Genomic DNA, 10,678 nt, shown 5'->3' with positions numbered 1-10,678 from the left:
TAACTAGGGGTCTGTGCATAAAAAATAATAAAACAACTCTTTGTGGCTCTGCCATCCAAAGAGAGAAAGAAAGAAAAAAAGAAAAAGAAAAGAAAAGAAAGTATTTCATTGTTGCTTTGCAAAGACAATGAATTCTTCATGCACAGGTTCTCCCATGTCTCATTTATTTATATTAATTCCTCGATTAATATGTATCAATTTATTTATTTTAATTCCTTAATTAATTATGGCCCTGGCCAGATAGTTGTCTTAGACTGGGATGGTTGTTGCCAGAAACAGAACCTACTTAGGCTAGCAAAAATAAAGGGGCTTTAAAAAAATCCAGACTCCTGGAGACTGGAGGACTCCCTGAGATTTGCCCTGAGATCCTCCTCACACCATAAATCAAAACTAACCCCTGAGGTCATCTTGTAGCAAAATAACCAATTCTCTCACAAAATAATGTCTATCACCCACAAGTACTAGACTCCTTTAAAAGATCACCTACTTGAGACCAAATGGGCAATAATTACTTTAAGACAAAGTTGAAAATGTAAGGGAGGCAGGGAAACTAGATGAATGGAAACAGAACAACCTGAATGTAAATGAGAATGTTCATGTATTTTGAAGAAGGTAACTCATATTAACTTGATAGAAATTTTTTAAGGGGAACCTAAATTGCTATGTAAACCTTTGCCAAAAACACTTACAAATATTATTAAAACAAGAAAAAAGCAAATGGGACCCTGATTAAACAGACATAGGCATGCTTGAAGGAACCTAAGGACAGAAAAAGGAGCTGGGGCCTCATCAGGGACTAGAACGTGGAAGTAGACAGTGCGCCAGAATCAAGTCAACTACTCTGTCTACCTTTCTCTGTCTCTGAGTCTTTCTTCTCCCTGCATTTCTTGTGGCCCAGTGCTTTATTCTGCAGCACCCCACCAGCCATTCCATTGGTGGTGGTGGTGGGTGGTGGGCTGTAGGGTCAGTTCAGCTATCACATTGTTGTTGTGAAGTACCGTGGAGTTTGTTCCAACTCATAGTGACCCTGTAAATCTGAGGCTGCAATCTTTACGGGCACAGAACGCCTCATCTTTCTCCCACGGAACAGCTGGTAGTTTCGAACTGCCGACCTTGAGGTTAGCAGCTCGATTCATAACTACTACGCTACCAGAGCTCCTTTCAGCTATCACATTTGTTGTTGTTGTTAGGTGCCATCGAGTCGGTACTGACCCATAGCGACCTTATGTACCCCAGAAAGATCCTGGGCCAACCTCACTACTGTTGCCATACTTGAGTCCATTGATGCTACCACTTGGCCAATCCATCTCATTGGGGGCCTTCCTCTTTTTCTCTGCTATCACATTAGGGGTGAGTTAATTAAATGTTTGACCAAATATGACAGGCCAGTTTTTCACTTGATAATTTTGTGTGGCCCTTGAATGATGTTATAAATTTTGTCAGAAAAAAGTTTTCTCACCTGTGTTATATACACGCAAAACCTGATATTTCTTCTGTAGAGCATTTAGCCCAAATGTAGTAACTACTTATTATAACCATTTAGGAGTCCTGGTGTGGCGCATTGGGTTAATGAACCAGACTGCAAAGCTGTTTGAACTGCAAGGTCAGTGGTTCAAGCTCACCACTTGCTCCTTTAAAACCCTATACAGAGTCGCTATGGGACAGAATCGACTCGACAGCGGTTAACAACAACATAGCCATTTTACTTATTCTCTTCGTTGAATTGTCAGCTCCTCCAGGGCAGGGGCTTTTTGGCTTTTGATTACCATAGTACCCTCAGTTCTTCACTGGAGTCTGGATGTAGTCCACACTCAATACATTTGTTGTTGTTGGTGGTGCCATCAAGTCGGTACCGAATCATAGCGACCCTGTGCACAACAGAACGAAACACTGCCCGGTCCTGGGCCAGCCTCACAGTTGTTGCCACACTTGAGTCCATTGATGCTGCCACTTTACCAATCCATCTCGCTGGGGGTCTTCTTTATCTCTGACCCTCCACCTTACCAAACATGATGTTGTTGTGAAGTGCCGTCGAGTCGGTTCCGACCCATAGCGACCCTGTATAGGGTTTCTGAGGAGCAGCTGGTGAACTTGAACTGCCAACCTTGCAGTTCAAATGGCTTTGCAGTCTGGCGCATTAGCCCACAGCGCCACACCAAACATGATAGTAATGAATAAATTTTCAGAATGTTGGGTACTGAAAATTGTAGCCCGTGAACCTAATGCCAATTCCCAGAAACATTGTACCAGATTGGTAAATATTTTAAAGGGCAGCAAGAATGAGCAAACGTTGATTAGTTCTCATTTGGGGCCTGCTGTTTTAGCTTTAAGGAGCTTTGGTAGTGTAGTGGTTACGAGTTGGGCTGCTAACCTCAAGGTCAGCAGTTCGAAACTACCAGCCTTTCCATCAGAAGAAGATGAGGCTTTCTGCTCCCGTAAAGATTACAGCCTCAGAAACCCTATGCAGAGTCACTATGAGTCAGAACCGACTCCATGGCACACCACCACCACTACCACCTTAGCTTTGGAATCCTGGTGTGGTGCTGTGGGTTAATGCGCCAGCCTGCAGAGTCACTTTGAACTGTAAGGTCAATGGTTCAAGCTCACCAGTTGCTCCTCGGAAACCCTATACAGGGTAGCTATGGATCAGAACGGACTCAGTGGCACTTTGTACGTGTCTTTGGTCTAATGTTATTGGTTTTGAGGTAGTACTTTCAGGCCTCTTCTTCAACAGTAGAGTTTTTTTAGTCTGAGAATTAACACAAGATTACAAAATTGAGATTATGAATTGTTTTTCTATAAGGTTTGACCAAAAGTGTATTACCTTGACCTCTGTTTGTCTGTCTCTCTTCCTTTTATAGAGTTGCATTCTTTCCCTTACATATCGGGGACCACGTCTTCATTGAGGAAGATTGTATAGTCAACGCCGCTCAGATTGGTTCTTACGTTCACGTCGGGAAGAACTGTGTGATTGTGAGTATGGGGACCCTGGGCTGGCTAATCTGTCTTACTTCCCTCTCGGCCCCTCCCCTCCCCTCGATTCGTTGGGACCCTGCTTCTCTGACAGGCAGTGTAGGAGTCATCTCTAGTCTCCTGGAGCGAGGGTCTTTAGTGCTGGATTTGGAGCTTTCTCTAGCATTAATAATAGTGACCTTTTTTAGGGGAGCTTTGTAGGGTAAGCTCGAGCAAGGTGAGGCTTTCTGCTCCCACAAAGATTTAAAGCCTTGGAAACATTCTACAGGGTCGCTATGAGTCAGAACCAATTTGAGGACACCTAACAACCACTGCCTTAGCGGAGACTCTTCTATATGATAAACTCCTTCCTTGGATTATTTGACTGAATCCTTACCACCAAGGGTGCCAGATACATTATCCTTGTTTGCAGATGAGAAGACTGAGGCCATGAGATATTAAGGTACTTGTCAAGACTAGTAAATGGTCGAGCTGGGATTTGAACCCAGGGCAGTATGATTAACCATACCTTCCTGCTGCTTTACCTCAAGGCTCTTCCCGTCTAGTAAGTCTGATGAGGATCCTGTACCTCATGACTGATCTGGATATGTTCTTTTTGACAATGAATGCTATACCGTTCCTCTTCAATTTGTCATTCCCGGCATGGTAAACCATGTGGTTGTCAGATTCAAAATGGACAATACCAGTCCATTTCAGCTCACTAATGCCTAAGATACTGATGTTTATGCATTCCATTTCATTTTTAACAACTTCCAATTTTCCCAGATTCATACTTTGTGCATTCCATGTTCCAATTTTCAATGGATGTTTACAGCTGTTTCTCTTCATTTTAAGTTGTGCTCCATCAGTAATGAAGGTCCTGTGGGCTTTTCTCCCACGGGCTTTACTCGATTTGCGTCATCACAGTCAACTCTACTTTGAGGAGGCAGCTCTTCCCCAGTCGCATTTTGAGTGCCTTCCAACCTGAGGGGCTCATTTTCCGGCACTATATCTGACAGTGTTTCTCTGCTATTCATAAGGTTTCCAGTGACTAAATATTCGGAAGTAGTTCGTCACTCCTTTTTCCTAATCTGTCTTTGTCTGGGAGCTCATCTGAAACCTGTCTACCGTGGGTGATGCTGCTGGTATTTAAAATACCCGTGGCATAGCTTCCAGAATCACAGCAACTCACAAGCCACCACAGTACAACAAACTGACAGACGAGTGGTAGATATGACAGAGTTGTTGTTGTTGTCAAGTGCCATCGAGTCAATTCCGACCCATAGCGGCCCTGTATAGGGTTTCCAAGGAGCAGCTGGTGAGCTTGAACTGCTGACCTTGCAGTTCAAATGGCTTCTCAGTCTGGTGCTTTAACCCACAGCGCCACACCGGGAGTCCTGTGACAGAGTAGTAGGGTGCTAAAGGGTTTTCTTGGGTGTAATCTTTGCTAAAGCAGACTGCAGGCCTTTTTCCTGTGGAGTTGCTGGGTGGAGTCAAGCCCCAATCTTTTGGTTTGAACTGGTATATGAGCTGCTGACGTTCTTTTCTGCCGTCAGTCCCTAACCATGTTCTGACTGGTGATGTTGGCTTCCCCATCCTCATTTTCCACAGATGTTTTCTACTTAATTTCTGTGTATTCTGCTCAATGAGGTCCATGTGTATAATCACTGTTTATATGTCATTGGTCTTCACAAAATTCTGTCGTGGGACCTCCAGTGTTGTTTCTGTCACTAAGGAAATATTTTCCAACTGCTGCTTCTCTTTGTTTCCAACTTTAACATTCCAATCACCAGGAATTATCAATGAATCTTGGTTGCATGCTTGGGCCAATTTCAGACTGTAGAAGTTGGTAAGAATCTTCAATTTCTTCATCTTTGGTGTTAGTAGTTGGTGCATACATTTGGATACTAAAAGTGGCTTTCCTGGTGGACAGATCCTCTCACATACAGCATTGTGATTCAGCATCGGAGAAAGTCAAGTACAAGGTTTAGTCCAAACCTTCAGATAATAAGTGCTCACCTTTAAAGAACACATGAGCAAGTACGTTCATGTCCAAATGAATTGGTCAAGCCTTTTCAAGTTAGAATTGACAACAGTGCAGAAGGAACTGCATTGGCTATTATAAACCATCAGTAAAAGGTAGTTCCTATTGTCATGTAAAGATGGCTCTAGGCACCCAATGAGGTCTCAAGAATTTGTCTCCATCCCTTTTCTGCTTTCCTCTGGGAAGATCACACTCAGGCATGATTGTGATCATGTGTTTCTTCTGGATCTTCTATCCTCTGGAAACCCCAGTGGAAAGAGCTGCTTTATCCCATAGTTGCAGCAGTAACCCGGAGGTTGAGATTCATCCAACTGATTAGGCTTATGTTGACTCCCTAAATCAATCACTGTGACCAGACCTGTGTGTTGTAGTGCAGGATGCGGGGTGAAGTCCATGGATTAAGATGGGGATAGAGGTGGCTCCAAAGGAAAATATAGGTTCTAGTATCAGAAGAATATCCTGATATAGGATCAGCATAGGATCACTATGAACCGATGCGATGGCACTTAACAACAACAACAAAAAAGAAAATTAAACAGAACTCTTGGAAAGCCAAAATTTACATAGTCTGTAATGTCTAGGAGAACCTGAACTGCCTTATAGCATACAACTTCTTCTATATACAACAAAATACATATATTTGTGAGTGTGTGTACACGCATACACACACCTCTGTCTCTCCTTCTGGTCAGGGAATTGTGACCAAGCTTCTCGTCACATTCTCTGGCTATTATATTCTGAATGGAGAAAATACAAAATAGCCTTCCACCCAACAGTTGTTGTTAAATGCTGAGTCAGTTCTGACTCATAGCAACCCCGGTATAGGGTTTCTAATCTTTGTGGGGGCAAAAAGCCTAATTTTTCTCCCTCAGAGTTGCTGGTAGGCTCAAACCACTGACATTGTAGTTAGTAGTCCACTGCTTATCCTACACAGCCACTGTACTCCACACAACAGACTAGACAACTTGACTTCCAATTCCTGATCTATTTCTTATTAACAACATTAAAACATGTTTTAAATTAATTCTGTTCTTGTTCTTGATAATATACATGGTGAAACATTCACCAAATGATCATGTACAATTCAGTGACACTGATTGCATTTCTATTAATACCATTTTAATTTCAGGGGCGCCGATGTGTGTTGAAAGACTGTTGCAAAATTCTTGACAACACAGTGTTACCCCCAGAAACTGTGGTCCCACCATTCACCGTCTTCTCTGGCTGCCCAGGTAACTTTGAGTGTTGAGTATTTTTATTTTAACTTCTTAAAAACTCAAGTTTATTTTTTCATCACAAAAGTAATCCATGACTCTGTCTCTAGTACTATGTTGATATAGCTAAATAAAACAGTCTCTTGCTGAAAAGTGCCTATAAATGTTATATAAAATAGAACAAACAAGTTTTAAAAATGCATAATTGGGGTCACCATACAGTAAGACAGTTTTTAAGGGTGAAAAACAAAAGAGAGTAAATTCACCCAAGTTGTAAGCATGCCTGGGGTTAGTGCTCTGGTGGCAGGGAGAGTTCACTTTGGGGCCACACATGGCAGAAAGCTGAACTGAGCTACAGCCTGCAGCCCTGGAGACCCCCAGAAGATCTAATGTAGACCAGATCTGCCCACCAGCACAAGGAACATACAAAGATGTGATCTCTTTTGGCTTCGAGTCTGGTTGGAAAAAGAAAAAGTCTCTGAGAATTCTAGCTGTAGACTTACTCTCACCCTGGTGGTGGAAAGTCCAAGTTGAAAAGTGAGCATGCCACATGGTCAGAGACTAATTGTCCTCTGGGATTCCTGACAGAAGCAAATGCCGTGCCCTCTACCTTGCCAACACAGTGGCCACACATAACCCGCCCACCTCTCCTGCTTCAAATGAGAAAACATCTGAGGAAACAAGAGGAGTGAATGTTCATCCCAGAAAACTTGGAAAATCTTAAAAGCAGAAGGAAAAAAAAAAAAAATCCCACATTCTCCCTGCCCAACCCAGGATTCCCACTGCTAGAGTGTTGCTCACTTTCCATAACGGTCTCTTCGACGTGCTGTTTGACACAAGTGAAATCAAGTAACATGCGCAGATCCACAGTCACACATTGACACGTGGAGGATGATGGGAAGAGAGAGAGTTGCTAGATTTGATGATCATCTGCCACTGAGTGGTTTAATTGTTTTTCTAATGAAAAAATCCAATCACTCAGATCGCTGAATTTGAGTTGCAAAGATGTGCAAACGTCCTGACTCACATTCTTTAGGGAGGAAATTGGCATTGTGCTGTGTCATGCTTCTCTGCTTTCACAGAGAGGGAGAGACTATTCAGTAGTTCTCCTCCCTGCTGTTTATTGTTGAGGTTCTGTGCTATCAAATCACATTTATTTAGTGCCCCTACAAGATGGAGTCCTGCTGTGGCGCTGTGGGTTAATGCACTGGACTGAAAAGTCAGTTTGATCTGCAAGGTCGGTGGTTCAAGCTCACTCGTGGTTCCTGGGAAACCCGATACAGGATCGCTATGGGTCAGAACTGACTCAGCGGCTCATATGACAGAGTAGTACTGCCCCTTAGGGCTTTCAAGCCTTTCCATTTTGATGGGAGCAGGTCTTTGCCTCCATGAAGCAGTTTGTGTGTTCAAATCACCAACCTTTTAGTTAGCAATCAAGCACTTAATCACTGTGCCACCAGGGCCTCTAGTCGTCCCTTATGGAATTCTATGTCTGGAGAAGTTTAGCTGTTCTTAGCAAGTGCTGGACCACAACAGCCTCCCTGACTGATTTCAGTGATTGTCAGACAAGCGTTAGGATATTCCAGAGAAATAGCTTCGTGTTCTTCTAAAAACGTGTTCGAGTTCATTAGAACCAGTGCTGATTGATCATTGGTGGCAGAAGACAGGGATGCACTGCTTGTTTTTTCAATGCAAATAATCACTGGGAGGTTTCGATGGAGCATTCAAGCTGCATGCAAGAGGCAATAGGCCTAGAGAGGCTGGGATGTCAGAGTGGAAATGAGAAACATGTGACCCTATTTTCTAGTCTCTTTTGTTCCCTATTGCCCATGTTTATGGTCTATATTTTAGAGGTAAGGATACTGTTGTTGGCAATCTCCATCTTTTACTACAGAGACATAGGTATGCAGGAAAACTGGCACACATTTGGGGAGGGCAATACAGCATGAATCTGAGTGGGGAAACAAGATGAAATCAAGCTCTTCTGTCCGGAAAGAATCTGGGTCAGGAGCCAAAACCTCAGATGTGTTCAGGAGCCAGGCAGACAATGTGAGTAAGATGATGTAGCTGTAGCAGATGTCTAAGAATGGAAGAAGCTAAACATCTGAGTTTTTACGTGAAATCTCAGAGCTTTTAAATTTTGGCTACTAATTTTTTAAAACATGTTAAATGCAGAGCAAGCCCAATACATGTTTGCAGGTTTAGCACGGGCAGTCAATTTGCAAAGGGTACGTATGAGAATTTTGTGGTTTTTACTCTTTTCCCTGTCCTATCATGTGCTGTAGTCCTGGAGTGGCGCTGTAGGATAAGCACTGGATTGCTAACCGCAAGGTCAGTGGTTCAAACCTACCTCCCAGTTGTTGGAAACCTTATTCCAACAATGTTACAAGTTGAAATCGACTCGATGGCACTTAACAACAGCAACAACAACATGTGTTGTGTGTATGTAGATGAACATATAGGGGTGTGTTGTTGTTACTGTTAAGTGCTGTTGAGTCACTTCCAACCCAGGACGACCTTGTATAGGGTTTCCGAGGAGCGGCTGGTATGCTTGAATTGCATTTCAAATGACTTTGCAGTCCAGCACATTAACCTACAGCACCACACCAGGACTCCTACGTTGTTGTTGTTAAGTGTCGTCGAGTCGGTTCTGACCCATAGCGACCCTGAACAGGGTTTCCGAGGCCGTAAATCTTTACGGGAGCAGAAAGCCTCATCTTTCTCCCGCGGAGCAGCTGGTAGTTTCGAACTGCTGACCTTGCGGTTCGCAGCCCGATTCATAACCACTATGCTACCAGAGCTCCTTAGGACTCCTATGTTGTTGTTAAGTGTTGTCGAGTCGGTTCTGACCCATAGCGACCCTGAACAGGGTTTCCGAGGCCGTAAATCTTTACGGGAGCAGAAAGCCTCATCTTTCTCCCGCGGAGCAGCTGGTAGTTTCGAACTGCTGACCTTGCGGTTCGCAGCCCGATTCATAACCACTATGCTACCAGAGCTCCTTAGGACTCCTATAGGGGTGTATGTATATATATGTAATGTAGTTGAAACTGCTGATACTTAAACAATTACATTGTCTCTGTTGTTGTTGTTATTTGTTGTCAAGTCATTTCTGCCTCATAGCGACTTTATATAAGGTTTCCAAGGAGTGGCTGGTGGGCTTGAACCGCTACCCTTTCAGTTAGCAGCTCTGTGCTTATTCTACAGTGCCACACTAGAACTCCCCCATGCTCTAGACTACATTCTAAATGGTTCGGAAACTTGCTTTCTTCATTAAACAACACACGTTGGACAACTTATCAGTGTGTCCATTGTTTTTGATGGCTCTTTTTTTTTTGCGAGGTGAAGACCATTACTATGATTTATAGAGAGCAAACAGGAAAAATTGATTCTCAAAAGGAGACTCACTTGCCTTCCCCACTTTAACCATGACCTTTCTTAGATCGGTGGCAGCTCTGTTGTTTGGGTGAAATGTTGGGATCACCTCACTGCTGCCTCTGGCTCCCACACACAGCTCTGCCACTGGGCTGCACTGGCCTCTGTGGCCATGCTCCCGGGCCTGTCTTGTCACCATGCTGCCCAGTGGGGGCGGCATGCAACCCCTGCATAGGACAGACTCAGGCCTTTCTGGTCCTACACAAGCAAGTGCTGTAGCTTGTTTAGCCCATTGGCAGGCCTGCTGCCCGGAGGCGTCTGACTGCCCTACTATAGGAAAACGCTGTCCAGGGCACGTTGGCCTCTGCCCTACATGGACAGGTATTAGAGTTCTTTTTTAAGTTTTATTGTGAATTATGTGATAGTTTACATGGGAGAACATTAGCTTTACAGTCATCCTATTGTTTATATCATTTCATTGCCATGGTTACAATCCCCCAGAGGGTGAACCCCACAAGCCTGCCCGCCCTTCAGTTGTCAGCACACAGCCCCTCTCCCTCTCTGGGTCTAGAGTCCCCAGCTGCTCCATCTCTCCATGTCATCTCTCCGCCTCCATCTCTGGCATCACTGCTTCTCTGGGTAGGGTCCTGCACTGCGCTCTTCTCCCTTGATGGTCCCAGGGACCGCCGTAGAGCTCTTTTAGCTTCATCTGCAAGCCTCCAGCCTGAAGGCACTCAGCTCTCACTCCGTGGGCTAGGAAGCCCACTGCAGTGACCTTGCTCTGTGAGTTGGCAGATTCACCACCACTGTCTCTTGCAATCTTGCGTCATCTGTAGTGTTAGGTGTCTTCAGGGTCTAGGAGGTTCTTAGTGCAGGCACCCAAGGTCTGAAGAACATGCTCCATTACAGACTTTTCTCTGTTTTTCAGACTTTTCTTGATGGTAGTGAGGTCCCCTTGATCTTCTGTGGGATTGACCCTCATCTAAGCATACTCCTTACCAATTTCAAGCAAGTCATGGTTCTCCCAGCAGGACAACAAACTGACCAGTGCCCTTTGTAGGACCTAAGTAACTCAATATGCATTTGTTGCTGTTAA

General features: G+C 44.1%; 1 protein-coding gene across 1 annotated transcript in view; it reads left to right on the top strand.

Moving 5' to 3' along the window:
* The window catches only part of DCTN5 (dynactin 5 (p25)), a 23,616-nt gene that overhangs the window by 8,166 nt on the left and 4,772 nt on the right, over positions 1–10,678 (top strand). Inside the window, exons 4-5 of the mRNA XM_006867196.1 lie at positions 2,862–2,973; positions 6,126–6,228. Of these exons, the coding sequence (XP_006867258.1) occupies positions 2,862–2,973; positions 6,126–6,228 (215 nt within the window). The remainder of the gene's footprint in view (positions 1–2,861; positions 2,974–6,125; positions 6,229–10,678) is intronic.

This window comes from Chrysochloris asiatica, unplaced genomic scaffold (assembly GCF_000296735.1).
Source record: "Chrysochloris asiatica unplaced genomic scaffold, ChrAsi1.0 scaffold00102, whole genome shotgun sequence".
Lineage (NCBI taxonomy): Eukaryota > Metazoa > Chordata > Mammalia > Afrosoricida > Chrysochloridae > Chrysochloris > Chrysochloris asiatica.
Note: the sequence above shows the minus strand (reverse complement) of the source record. Positions and strands in the feature narration are given on the sequence as shown.